Source organism: Myripristis murdjan, chromosome 23 (assembly GCF_902150065.1).
Source record: "Myripristis murdjan chromosome 23, fMyrMur1.1, whole genome shotgun sequence".
Lineage (NCBI taxonomy): Eukaryota > Metazoa > Chordata > Actinopteri > Holocentriformes > Holocentridae > Myripristis > Myripristis murdjan.
This window is the reverse complement of record NC_044002.1, coordinates 21,868,614-21,882,399: the sequence shown is the minus strand read 5'-3', so window position 1 is coordinate 21,882,399 and position 13,786 is coordinate 21,868,614. Positions and strand designations below refer to the sequence as shown.

The 13,786-nt window shown below is 42.2% G+C and overlaps 1 protein-coding gene across 1 annotated transcript in view; it reads left to right on the top strand.

Annotated features, from left to right (window-relative positions):
- e2f7 (E2F transcription factor 7) overlaps positions 1-9,134 on the top strand; it is a 17,000-nt gene extending 7,866 nt beyond the window's left edge. The window contains exons 8-13 of the mRNA XM_030046454.1: positions 269-416; positions 1,213-1,297; positions 3,590-3,935; positions 5,737-5,923; positions 7,275-7,660; positions 8,918-9,134. Coding sequence (XP_029902314.1) covers positions 269-416; positions 1,213-1,297; positions 3,590-3,935; positions 5,737-5,923; positions 7,275-7,660; positions 8,918-9,073 — 1,308 coding nt within the window. The 3' untranslated portion in view covers positions 9,074-9,134. The remainder of the gene's footprint in view (positions 1-268; positions 417-1,212; positions 1,298-3,589; positions 3,936-5,736; positions 5,924-7,274; positions 7,661-8,917) is intronic.
- The last annotated feature ends 4,652 nt before the right edge of the window (positions 9,135-13,786 follow it).

Below are 13,786 nucleotides of genomic sequence, written 5' to 3'. Positions count from 1 at the left end.
ATAAAAATGCAAAAAATGCTTAAATACAGAGTGTTGTGCTAAGACTGCCAGGTGTAAGGGTTTGGTTTCCTGTGTAGAGGGCAACCCCGTTATATATTTGTATTTTCATTAGGTTTTTTTTCTCTAGTTATTTTCCCAGTCTCAGTATTTAAAGATGTTTTGCTTTAAAGTGTCCTCCAATTGATCTCTCATCATCATCATCATCATCATCCCCCCTGCAGGTCTTACGGTGGAGGTGTTGGCCGTCGCTCCGCCTGGATCCCGTCAGGCGACCCAGCCGGCGGCCGTCCAGAACGTCAGGAATCCCAAACTGGCGCGCCACGCCTCCTTCAGCGTCACGCCGACGTCCGTGGCCATCCTCCGGCGGCCGGTCAGCTCCGCCCCCAGCAGCCCGCACACACACCGAGAGCAGACAGGTGAGGACAACACACACTCTGCAGCCGCCGCTACTCTGTGTTCATGTAGGAAGTCGGAAAAGGTGTTCATCAATGTGGTTTTGCACTGAACGTCTGTCAGTCAACTTTTTTTAGGATTCAAAGTTGGGTTGTTGTTTGTGTGATAAATTTGCCTGCCTTGACTATGAAGCCTTTTGAGAAACCCAACATTTGCAGGGTGTCCTGAAAATGTCTTAAATTCAATTTTGCAAATACCAGGCCTTAAAAGTCATCAGACAGTCAATATTATGAACTTAATTTCAACACAAAACATTTAATCTAACTGTTTCTTTATGCATTCTTGTGTATTTTTTAGAAGATTAACTTGACTCACTTTATACTACAGCTGTTATACTTAATAACAGCCATATTTAATTTTAATTTTAATTTAATTTAATTTTATGTTTCTATTCTATTAACGCTGCTGTAACATAAGAATTTCCCAGTTTGGGATCAGTAAAGTTTATCTATCTATCTATCTATCTATCTACCTAATAATTACAAAGGATTTATCTTTACCCGAACCTGAAATGCAGATTTATGTGAGAAAAAGATTATTTGTCCCCAAAAGTTTCTTTGAAATCTGTCTCAAAAAGGTCTTAAAAGTGTTCAGTTTAACCGACTGGAACGTGTGGACGCCAAAGAAAGAAAAAAGGGAATTAGCTGAATAGTGCAACTTTACTGTTTCATCAACCCAGAACACAGTGAACCACCTGTTTTCTTCTCCTCCTTCATTTTCACACGTGATTAACAGTCTCTCTCTCCGCCGACTCTGCAGGTCTGACACACCAACCTGTGGATTATTCCAGAAAGATGAGCGGCAACAGCGCAGTGTGTCGACTGCAGTTCGGAAACACCACAGAGTGAGCGCACACACACATACACACACTGAGAATACACTCGACTCCCTCTGAAATCACCCTGTGCTTTTACTGGTTTACTTTCACTAATTCACAGCCAAATAATTTCCAATTTTTATTGCACAAAGCCTCTCTTTTTGGCGGCTCCCCCTTTTTTTTTTTCTCCCGAGGACAGACTGTTACTGTCAATGAAGTGAGAGCACATCAGCTGGGAAACAAGGGCAAAGTGTCCAGTGGCTGTTTGTCGCTCTAAAACACATAATCTGATTACCTGCATTCATCCAGCAGCTGCATAATTCCCAGGCAGGTTTTTGAAAGTGGAAATGTGTGAAAGGAAGGAATTTAACCAGTTTTAGATCTTGTTCAATTTGTAAATCGCACAAAAAAAAAAGTTTTGAAAAGAATTGGAAACTCGTGTTCAGTCCAGATCTAGATTATTAAACGTATAATCAGCTCCTTTGACAGGTTGCTTTTTGCTGCGTCTGACTGATTTGATCTGAAACAGGCGTTGTGGTAAAATATGCTCGATATCTGCGTCATGAAACACAGTTGGACCTCACCGCTCATTTTCAGTTTCACATTTTGACGAGCCGTGTCGAGCTGAAATTCTGCCTCAGCCTCAGCCTTTTGTTTTGATAGCCGGTTTAATTTGAAGCAACGCAGCATTAAAAAGCTCTTGAAAAGCTGTAAATTTGGCTTCTTCGCCGGCGTTTGCACAGCTGATTCATTTCATAAAAGTTTCCCCCCCCCCCCTCGGTCCTCTCATACATAATATTTTATGCTAAGTGCCAGTATTTGCATTGGCTGCTGTGTGTCGCTCCAGGCGAGGTGGAACAGGAGCTGACAGCACTGCATGTTAGACGGTTGGTTTTCTGTCTCCGGACGCCTGTTGGCTCACTTGTGGCCAAACCACAGCCGTCTCAAGGCTGCGGCTGCTAAGTGTTTTTGGAGTGGAGGAGGTGCATGATAGGACGTGGAGGTTAAGGACTGCCGAGGGGGGATATTTGACACGTGAAGCCTGATAAACACGCATGTCGCGGTGCAGGGATGTTGCAGAGATTACAGGCTAAAGGGCGGCCTGTTGAATGAGGAGCCGCCTCCTCTCCTGTGGTCAAAAGAGACCCAACCTGAAGTGTTTCTGCACATTTTGACACGCAAAGCCTCCAAATGCTCCAAATGTTTTCCCGAGATGCAGCTTTGACGGGACGGTAGCCGCTTCAAAACCCCAGACCGGCTGGGAAAACCTAGTTAATTAGAAGACTCACTTCGCTCAGGTGCTGCTGTTGATTTTAGCCCTAAAATCATGAAATAAAAGTTCATGGAATATAGTAAATTATTGGGACAAGTCATGGAGTGTCAGTGACTTGTGCCCAGGAATTGTGTCTGTCTCAATGTAATTTTATTATTATTATTATTATTTTCATTTTATTTTATTTTATTTTATTTTATTTACTTATTTATTATTATTATTATATTATTTACTTACTTATTTAATTGAAATTTAATTAGTTAATTAATTTAATCACTTATTTTATTTATTTATGTATTATTTACTTACTCATTTTATTTTGTTTAAATGTAATTAAATTAATTATTTACTTATTTATTATTATTATTATATTAATTACTTATTTAATTGAAATTTAATTAGTTAATTAATTAAATCACTTATTTTATTTATTTATGTGTTATTTACTTACTCATTTTATTTTGTTTAAATGTAATTAAATTAATTAATTTATTTACTTTTTAAAATTTCTTTTATTTATTTATTTTGCTTGTTTGTTTTAAATCACTAACTGCTTATTCAGCAAAAAATGTAATATTTATTTTCAATTGACTTCATATTAAGTTCACTGCCTACATGGAATGAAAATTTTTAGTTTAAAATTTGAGTCAGGGGTTTCGAGAAGAAAAAAAAAAAAGCATTTGATACGTTTGTGTGAGTCATGAAAATTCAACAGTTTATGAGGGGAATTTTAGATTTTGACTGAGATTAGACTGCAGAGCTTGTTTTTTATTTCTCAACCACAAATCTCTCTGGCAAGGGAACTGGCTTGCTAGAATGTCAACATTGCCGTTGTAATGTCTGAAAAATATGAATTCTGTTGAAAACTTAGGAAAAGTTTGACCATTTGTAGTTACTTAGAGGAACATAAAACGTAGCTAATATCACCGTTGATTTTTCTGCCACACGACACGTATTGTCACGTTTTTGCACTGTGATATTTTGAGCTTTGATACGTCATCACGTTCCTGAATGAAACTAAAATGGTGTGTCTCGTGTCCTTGCAGTGACCGTCCCGGCAGAGCGCTGCAGACGCCCGCCCTGCCTCCGTCCTCCAGTGTGCCCACCCTGCTGGTGCCGCCGCCGCCGCACCCCGAGGACGCCTCCGCCTTCACCTCTTCCTCCCCCCAACACCACCACCTGGCCTACCTGCCCAGCCTGTCCCAGCCCTCCCTGGTCATGCTGTACAGGGCGCCCGCCGTCGCCCCGGAGAGGCCGGACCAGACCGCTGAAGGTCAGAGGTCACCCAGATCGGGGCCCGAGGAGAGCAGGAAGAGAGGGAGCGAGGAGGAGGAGGAGGAAGGGAAGGCGGTGAAGAAGAGGAAGACGTCTGAACCAGAGGAAAACGAGAAGGTGAGGCGGCATTTTGTGATGTGTATCAGCAGCGCTCCCTTTCCTTCTTCGGTTTCACCGCGATGGAAACTTTTGATCAGGAGCTTCCTGACGTCGTCTCAGCGTTCGACTTCATCACCAGAGACTCACACACACTTTCTGGGAGGGTGTTAAAACTCTTAGACTAGGCGATAAGTCGATTAAATTGAGTGTTTCAAATGTATTTGTGTTTTAAATTAATGCAGAAAAACAGCAGAATCATAAAAAAGCAGCTGAGCTCTCTGGCAAGCAAGACAAACAATTCGCTCTCATCTACAGAGAGTTCAGTTTGTGAAAAAATGAGAAAAATCAAGATTTAAATGGAGAAAAGTTTGAAAAAAAAAAAAAACCTCTATGCCAGACATTGATTCACAAAGGGGAAAAAAAGTAAATGTAGTCTTTTCCTTTTGGCGTAGTCATCTCCTGTTTTCCCCAGTGGCACTTGAATGACAGTTTCAGTTTTGTTCCCACTTAGAATAATCTTTATGCGGCACGCTGCAAAAGTTAGAAGGCATTTCACAGTGGATTAAGAAATATAAAGCCGTTGTAATACAGGACAAATACAACAGCGCAGGACGTGCAGAGCGATCATTTATTACATAAAAGCACAGACTGTAGGAGTCGATTTTCCAGGCTTGTTTTGACCCAGTTCTCGTTCTAGTGCAGTTTACATGAGGCTAAAAATATGAATTCTGAACATAATGTAAGCGTTGGATTTTATTTTGATTTGTTTTATAGAGAAATAGGGATGAATTGTCCAGTTTTAAAAAGATCAGAGTGACTGTTGTCTCTTGCCAATCCTAGAAAACAACGAACTTTGATAGTCAGACCCCTGTTATTTATGATTTAATTTTGAGTTAATGACAACATTCAAACACTGGTTTAGATTATAATCCTGTCTTTTCAGTCACACCTATTAATCCTGATTATCAGTCTTTAATTTGAAGGAGAAAATCATTTTGAGAGTGTTTTCAGTTTTCCTTGTGAAGCCCTTTGTCCGTGGTCACACTGGTTTTAAAAAAAAAATTTAATGTAATTAGCGTTTAATATCCTTTATTACGGCTCTGCTTAAGGTAAGTAAAAGATTGGACCTGGAACAAGATAATTTCTTCGTCTCAGAGGAGCAATGTGATTACAGAATTAGCGTCATTATGTCTTTTCTGAGCGATTTTACCTCCACAATCAGAAGATCTGTGAATAATTCTGGATAGCGGACCGTTAAATTAAAAAATATGAACTGCTGCACACTCGCTGACGAGGAGAAGTCATTCCTCGTGTAATTAAAGGAGTGTTATCATTCTCAGTGATGTATGGGATATCTCATAATTGAAAAAAAAAAAAAAAAAAAACCTGCGCAATTAATCTAACCTCTCTCATTTCATTTCATTTAAAGTCCCGCTTTTTTTTTATGGGGAGGAAGTCTTTTTTAGAAAGGTGGATTTAAAAAAAAAAAAAAAAGAGTCCACTTCAAGTGCTGCACGTTTACATCCAGAAAATTGCCTGGCACAGGAAGCTCTCAGAAGTTAAGTGACATTATTGGAACGGGAGAGCATTTATCAGTTCAGTGAATCGACTTGCCGAGCCATAAATTTTAATCCCTTTTGATATGAATCATTATTTAGGAGGGATGGGAGAATAGACATAATAACTTGGATGAAGTATAGTGCCGAGTGTCGGGACGGCACTGATGCGGCAGAATGACGGTTTATTTCCTCTGTGCCTTTTTCATTTTTATTTTCCATTCATTCATTCCTAACATTTCGCCGTTTGTTTTCCCACCTAGACGGGCACTGAGGGGAACGGGGACGCGGCGGATCATTCACAAACGGGTAGCAACTCCAGGACCTCGGCGAGTCTCCCAGCAGGCGGTTCCAGAGATCAGCCGCCGCCGGGGGCGTTTGGAGAAACTCTGGCCGCCGGCGGCGACCTCGCCCAGCCGTCACACTACCTCTACGTACCCAACAGCACAGGTATGCAGCTTCCCGACATCCACGGAGTGCAAACGATATCTGAACTGTTTGATTATGACTGTGTTTATATGCACGATAATTTAGCACATACTTAGGATCCAGGGTTGTGCTAAAAAAGAAACATCAATGCGGTGATAAATCATGACAAATCAAATCAATACAGGCGGTCCAGTGTTGATACAGCATGGGCCTCATACATTGTTTCCAGCCGCAGCAAAAAAAGAAAAGAGAAGGAGGAGGAAGTCCATCACTGTATGGGCAGATGTGTTTGAAAAAAATAAATTGAGCTGAATAATGTGTCCACCTTCCGGCAAAAATATGGGAGCATTTCGATTTTTTTTTTTTTGCAAACGCCAGCCAGTCAGGATTTGGACCTGAGTCATGCGATATGCACAATGTGCGCTTAAAGACGAGTGAAAGTGCATTATTGTTGCACCAAGCCATAAGAAAGAATAGAAAAGGCCCATTTTACGTTTAAAAAAAAAAAATAGAAATTTGCCTTTTGATGTTCTCTGTGTGTTCTTATTCTATTTAACCAAAATACAGTTTTTTATAAATAGCTATAGTAGAAAATTCTTTGTTGATATTCATTGTCGTTGATAATCTGTGTATTGTGGTGCATATGCTGTTGTGAAGTTGTTGGCGACACACAGCCCTACATGGATCTGATGTCACTGTGTCTTGCACTATTTTTGGATGAGTGCCTTTGTAGAAGCCTGGATTGGATGTTAGAGCACCTCCGGCCGCTGATGTTTGGTTGATTTTAGAGCCGTTCTAATTCAGTCTTTTCAGAATTTACTCGCTTTTCTCCAGGTCATATCAGAAAGTGATCAGAGCCACAGCCTCAGCGAGCAATTTCATCTCTCATTTGGGTTCTGGTAACTTGTGATTGCCATTTTGTTATTATTTTGACATTTCACAAACAAAATTATTAATCGGCTGATTGAAAAAAAACAAAAAACAATTAACTAATGAGTTGGCACTGAGGATAATTGTTCGCTGCAGCCCAAGACTTTATTTAGAACTAAAAATGCTTCCAAAGGGCTCAACGGGAAGTTCTGGGCTCTGGGCAGGAATGAATGGAGAATTAGTGCTGCACAATTAATGTAAAACCAAACAACGCCATTCAGTTTCTACAGTTTCTACAATACATGATTGAAATCATTAAGAGTGTGCTGAAGCTGCAAAAAAAGGCAAGATGTTGATACAAGATGCCAAAAGTGCAGTCAAGCAGACTCAAACTTCCACAGTAATCTCTCAAATGATTTTTTGCCATGATCTCGCAGCCGTCTGTGAAACTAAAATGAACCTCTCGGGCGTCTCACCAAGTCTTCTTCTCTGTTTCCTGCAGGTCTGAACAGCCTCAACTTCCTGCTCTCCGCCAGCCAATCACCAGCCGGCCTGGCGCTCCCTCCCAGCAGCGTTCCCGCTCTGGCGCTGCCCTACGTCCTGGTGCCCTCCGCCGCCCTCTCCCACTACCCGCTGTTGGCCGGCGGCCTGCAGCAGCAAGGCTCCGACGGCGGCCTGAGCTTCAGCCTGCCCGCCATGATGTCTCCCGCCCACTTTGTGGTGGGGGCGGCGCCCTACGGCCTGTCGGCGGCGTCAGAGATCAGCAGGTCTCCGGTTCCCGCTCCGTCCACGCCAGAGCAGAGCAGACTGTATGTGCCGGCGGCGGGCGCTCCGCGTTCCCCCTCGGGACCCCGGCAGGCGGTCAGCATCGCCACAGCAGAACCACTGGTAAGACACGACTTTGAGGCGCGGCGGGGTCGAGGCGGTTATCACTGCCACAGATTTTTGCTTTCTTTGATTTTACAATTTGAAATCATAGAAGTGTTTTGCTAAAGGCTAATTTATGCTCCCTTTACGCACAAACAAACAATTTCAGACAATATAACCGTCCTCGCACACGTACTTTCACGCGTCCTGGTGTGGATGTGAAGCAGTAAATCCACTAGGGGGCAGCTCAGAGTCAAAGGTGGTGATGGTGGAGTAGGTCGTGATACTGGACCTGCTGCAAAGAGGCAAAAGTGCAGGCGGCATTGCAGACGGCGATGGTCTGAGGTCATTAAACACATCATGACAGGAGGACGGACAATTCTGTTCTCTAATATTATCAATGAGAGATTATTTTGTCTTCGTGTCTCGCTCATAGACCCGTCTCTCCTCAACTATCGGCTACACTGCCGCTGCTATTTCTGTTTGTAAGCATCCTGAAAATGTGCACAAATGCAGATGAAAAAAAAACACAGTATGGACAGAAGGCAACGTCTGAATCTGTGTTTAATGTTGAGCATAAATGAGTCTTTAGTATCTCCGCTCCTCCACTGTCTCCACAGCTTGAGCCACGCTAAACGACTTCAGCGAGGAAAGCTACATGGCTGCCCACACATACGCTCAGCTCCAAAAAGTTATTAGTTCAGACACGATCCGCCGTCATAATGATGTATGACCTTTTCGGTATCAGGCACCCGCAAAATGCCACAACACTCGACTCAGCGTGAGACGAGAGCAAGTGTGGCATTTGTTTTGTGGAAGGATTCCCCTCATTTAGACGCTGCTTTTTTTTTTTTCTGTGTGGTGTCACCGCAGCGCTGGCTGATTAATCTCCGAGCTGTTAAATAGGGATTAATGTTCTCGTCTGCAAATGCTCAACACAGCTCCACTGACATTTCTCTTTGCCTCGGAACACAAGAGTTTTTAGATTCCCTAGAAGGCTCTCGATGCCGAATTAGCAGGACTGTTAAGGATGGGCCGAGTAATGGGGCATAAAGCAGGGCTGTGCTCGGTTTCCAACCCAGTTTCACCTTTTATCCTGGGAAAAAGACACTGTCACAAAAAATACACCAGAGAAAAAGTTGGGTGTATCTTACTGGTCCCTGAATCCCTACCGGCTCTGGGTTGACTTTTCAAAGTTACTTCTTGCTTTTCGGTTGTTATCACTAAACTTCCAGTGTAGATGTGATGTTCTCCAATGTCTCCTCTCTTTCTCCACAGACGCCTCTTACTCCGAAAGACGCCTCGCTTCCTTCTTCCCAAGCCTTTTTCCAGACGCCGGGGACGCTGGGAGGTGTGGTCACCGCCGCCCCGCTCGCCCGAAAAAGAGGCTCCGCCCAGAGGAGGCTGGACATCGGCCACCCGGCGAGCAGCTAAGCGTCCGGGGCTTTGGTGCGAGCCATGTGAATGTGAAATAGTCAAAAACGGTGCATGAGCTCTAAAACATGCTGCTAACCAGGCTGGTCGGAGCGCGCTCTGACACAACACTCAGGTGTTAGCATTTTGTTTTGTTTTTTTTATGTGAAAATGTGTTTGTGGTTTCGAACCACTGGTGCTTTATCAAAGTTTTATTAGGGAATAAATAAGGGTTTCCTTCCAAAATGCCATGCATGTCCACTTTGGGGAAAGGTGTATGTTTATGACTGATAATTCTTCCCTTACAAAAAAAAAAACTTGTAAGCAAAGCTCTGATGTCGTCTTGTATTTTTAACTCATTATGTGCATTAATGTCATTCATGACATTAATGTGATGGTTTTTCTTTTTCTGGGAGAGCAGATCAAGTTTTCCCCACGTGGCAGACATCTCATTTTGAAATGAAACTCTTCAGATACTGTTTGGCATGGCAACCGTTCAAATGTGCCTCATGATTGTACTTTGTGACACTGTAGCTGTCCACATGAAATCAGTAAAGCAGTATTGCCAATGTAACAGTGCCCTCCTGTGGTGGGAGTTGGTCACTACAGCATTTTCTATCCCAGCCTTAATCCCCCTCCTTTCCCAAATGTGATTGAGCTACCTTACTCCCCATTACTTGTATTATAGCCCAATTGCTATTTATATTTTAGCTAATATATGTTGATTACAGGGACTGTAATGGAACATTACTTCTTTTAGCACTAAGAATATGAAGAAAATAAGTGTAATTTCAAAGCGATTGTGTTTAGCCGGCCCCTTCAGGTTTTGTTACAAAATAAGAGAAAGACAGAAAAAGCTGCTGGTCAAATGTTCACAACAATGACGGTAGCCGACAATCCTCCCTTGGCTCGTTCCAGATGTTACTGTGCTAGGAGAAATATCACTAAAGCCTTAAAGTTTACAGCCGCATCGCTCTGGTGCACAGATCTCAAGGAGCGCTTTGATTCCCTCATCAGGGAGAGCGGAGATAGAAGTGTCCGGTGTGTTTCTTCGTGACTGTTTGACACCACGGTGCTTTCTGGTGAACACCAAACCCCTCAGCTCTGAATGCACACTGTGACGTTTGTGACGCTCTCAGATACTTGAAGAACCTGCATGTGACTTACCAGAGGGGAACTCTGGAGAAATATCAGAGTACTGTAAAGATTTTTCTATATCCTTTATTTATCCAGGGAAAGTAGACTGAGTTTGCATGGTGTTTTTTTCTTTTTTATCAACAGTTTCACACAAACAAAGCCAGGCTAGTCGGACTAGTACTTTGTACAGAGAAGCCACTTTTAAAATGTAAAATCATTCTGGGAGACAGTCAGGATAGCTTAGCTACGTAACACCAAAGGGTGCAGAGATCGTCCACGTGAACCAGTGGATGTGTAGTTATTAATGTACAGTTTTACATCTGTGAGTATTTTTGTATATTGCATTCATACAGTGTCATTTAATGCTTTGATATGTAGCATATAATGCTGCTTAGCTGTCTTGTAATAATGATGATCGCTCTGTTATACTCAGTAGTTGTGTCTGCTGATCTGGAGCAGGTTTGCCTTTAACCCTGACACGTCCTGCAGCTCTTTGTTCACTGTAGTTTGGGGCCAAACTGTTTTCCTCTCTATCTCTGTATGACTTCCAAAATCTTTTTAATTAAAATAAATACATGATGATGACAAGAGTTTTAAGCTTTGCATTTTTCTTTCTCATAACATCTCGTACATTATATCACCATAAGAGACAAAATACAAGTAATAAAAGAATATCTTCACTTCAGTGCTGTTGTGTGATGAAGATGAGACAGGATGAACTTTATTAATCTACATAAATTGGGTTGTCAGCACTAAATTAAGATTTGTAGGTTTGTAAAAGTGGTAAAGGTTATGCGATTACATGTAAAATAGATTTAAAGATGCATAAGATATTAGTATCAGTGTGTAAACGTTACCCAGCGATGGCCAAAATAAAAGTCCCACTAGCATCGCAGTGCAAATGTTGACAGATTTACAGATGGGCGCAGTTTGCAGAATTAAAAATTTACAGATGCCACCAATAATTCAGAGTCTAATTCAAAGTGGCCCGACAGATGGGAGCAAACTGTCTCATGCGATCCGACGCCACACTCTTCATCTCTCATGCCTTTCTGTCGCCGCACTCGGCTCAAAGTGCAGCTCAAAAGTTATTAAAAATAAAAGAGTGATCAGAAGGAACATGATCAGTGATTTCCACGGTGGCTTTGATTCTAATCCGATGTTGACGGTGAAATTTAAAAAAAAAAAAAAAAAAAAGGTGTTTTGTTTGCATGTGTGGAAGTGGATCTCACCTGCCTCTGAACACATCAGGTGTGATCTGAGGGTGAGCGAGGGGTTACGGCGCTGATGGAGTTGCATTTAACACACACACACACACACCATCTGTCAGAGGACATAAACATCTAATCAAGGGTTTTTTTTTTTTTATACTAGTGGCACTAAAAATGAGTCGGGGGCGCTGCCAGCAGATCCATGCGTGGAGCTCTCGGGCTTTATGACACAGTAAACCTCAGCAGATGGCCACATTAACGTTATATAGATTGGACGTTTAGCCAAGTCTGATGTGGCCAAATAACACTTTGATGAAAACACACCGCGCTGCCTCAGCCACAACAAAACAATCAAGTTTGCTCTTCTACCATCACTCCAATTGCTAAAACTACCGCCACTGCTGGTAGTATTAGTGCTACTACTGCTAATACAGCTGCTTATATTCTATTAGTATTTTTTTTTATTTTTATATATCCACTCGGTGTCCACTTTATCAGCTCCACCTGTACAGTCTGATGCAGTTCAGTGCAACAGCTCTGCCATAAATTCTACCTTTTAACAAAGTTTATAATGTTCAGTTTGTGTTGACATTGTGGAGAATGTGTCACTTTAATTCTGTGTTTATTATTGAGGTTGTAGTTTGCAGAGGTCTTGCGCTGGACTGCATTATATTGACAGGTGTTTCCAATTTTTTGTCCCTCAATATTTATAAACAATGAGGGGGACAGAATAGTGGAAACAGCTGTCAGTAAAATGCAGTCCAGTCCAACAGCAGCACTAACTATGAGCTCAATGCCAAACAGTGAAGTGAATGAACACCTCTGTTACTGTGACAGAAAGAAAAGCTGAGCATTATAGGCAGCAGGAAAGGAAACTTTAAGGCACATCAGTTGTATTACATTGGCCAAAGAGTGTAAATATATGTTTATAATCATTTTACCAAAACATCTGTACAGAAAAAAGAAGACAAAAGGGGAAAAAAAATAAGAAAACAGCTTGAAAAAAGCAAAAAGCTGCTTGAATTAATTTAAAATAAATAAACACGGTAAGGAAACCCCAAAGGGCTTATAACAATCCCCATCCAAGGTCATATTTAAACACACACACACTCACACAAAGCACATAAAATTAACAAAAACAATAAGAAAAGGGAGAGAAAAATAGTTGAGTGCTCCTGCTATTATCAACGTGGGAAATCACTCAAAACCTTGAGGGAATGTAACAGAAAATACTACAGTTTAAGTAAAACGTTCCTTCGGTATAGTGAAAGTATAGAAGTAAGTTAAAAAGCAGTCATTGTAAAGAGTTGTTCCTTTCAGAGAGTTAAATTATTGATGCATCAAAATGGAATTAGTATTATAATACTGTAGTTCCCGTAAATGTAGACACTGAAGTAAAGGGACAGTATCTCAAAATGAATTTACTTTTATTTCCCAACCTCTGGCCACCAGTAATACCAGGGACTCCTCCTCTGCCTCCATTAGTACTCTGACTGAACAGTAAAATACCAGCATGGGCAGGGGACAAGAACACATGTAGTGATTATGTTCAGTACTACAAAGCAGCTCCAGTGAGTATAAATCATCGAACTGACCGGGCAGCGTCGATCTTCCACAATCAATCCCTCAGCAGGCTGGATGTTTTAGTCCATTCATGCCGATCGTCCGGCGCTAAAACCTAATGAGCTGCCTGGAGATGCAGCCTCAGCAGGCCCTCTAGACCACGTCTCAACGCCAATACTGGCCATGTTTGCTATTGAGACTCTACACGTGTGGATGTAAATCACAGAGCGCTGCCGGTGGACGCTTCCTCAAGGCCCCGGGTGCTTTACAAGATGATTTGCCTGCCTTTGCATGCTACAGTAAACTAAACTGTAAACTGTGATTACTGTAACACTGGTGCATCCGATCTGAATCAGTGGGAGGAAGATCGCTGTAAAATACGTCTCAGGTGTAACTGCTACCAAGGCAACGAAGTGATGATCCAGCTGAATGGAGGGAGTGTATCTACAGTATATTCCCAAGGTCCTATGTTCCCAAGGCTGTATGTTCTCAAGGTCCGCTGTCCCCAGGGTCCTATGTTCCCAATGTCTGATGTTCTCAGGGTTCTATGTTCCTGAGGCTCTATGTTCCCAAGGTCTTATGTTCCCAGGGTCTGAAGATGCCAGAGTCAGAAGTTCCAAAGGTCCTATCGTCCCAGTGTCCTATGTTCCCAAGGTCCCATGTTCCCAGGGTCTGATATTCCCAAGGACCCATGTTCCCAAAGTCCAATGTTTCCAGGGTCCCATGTTCCCAGGGTCCGATATTCCCAGTGTCCTATGTTCCCAAGGTCCAATGTTCCCAGGGTCTGAGGATGCCAGGGTCAGAAGTTCCCAAGGTCCTATGT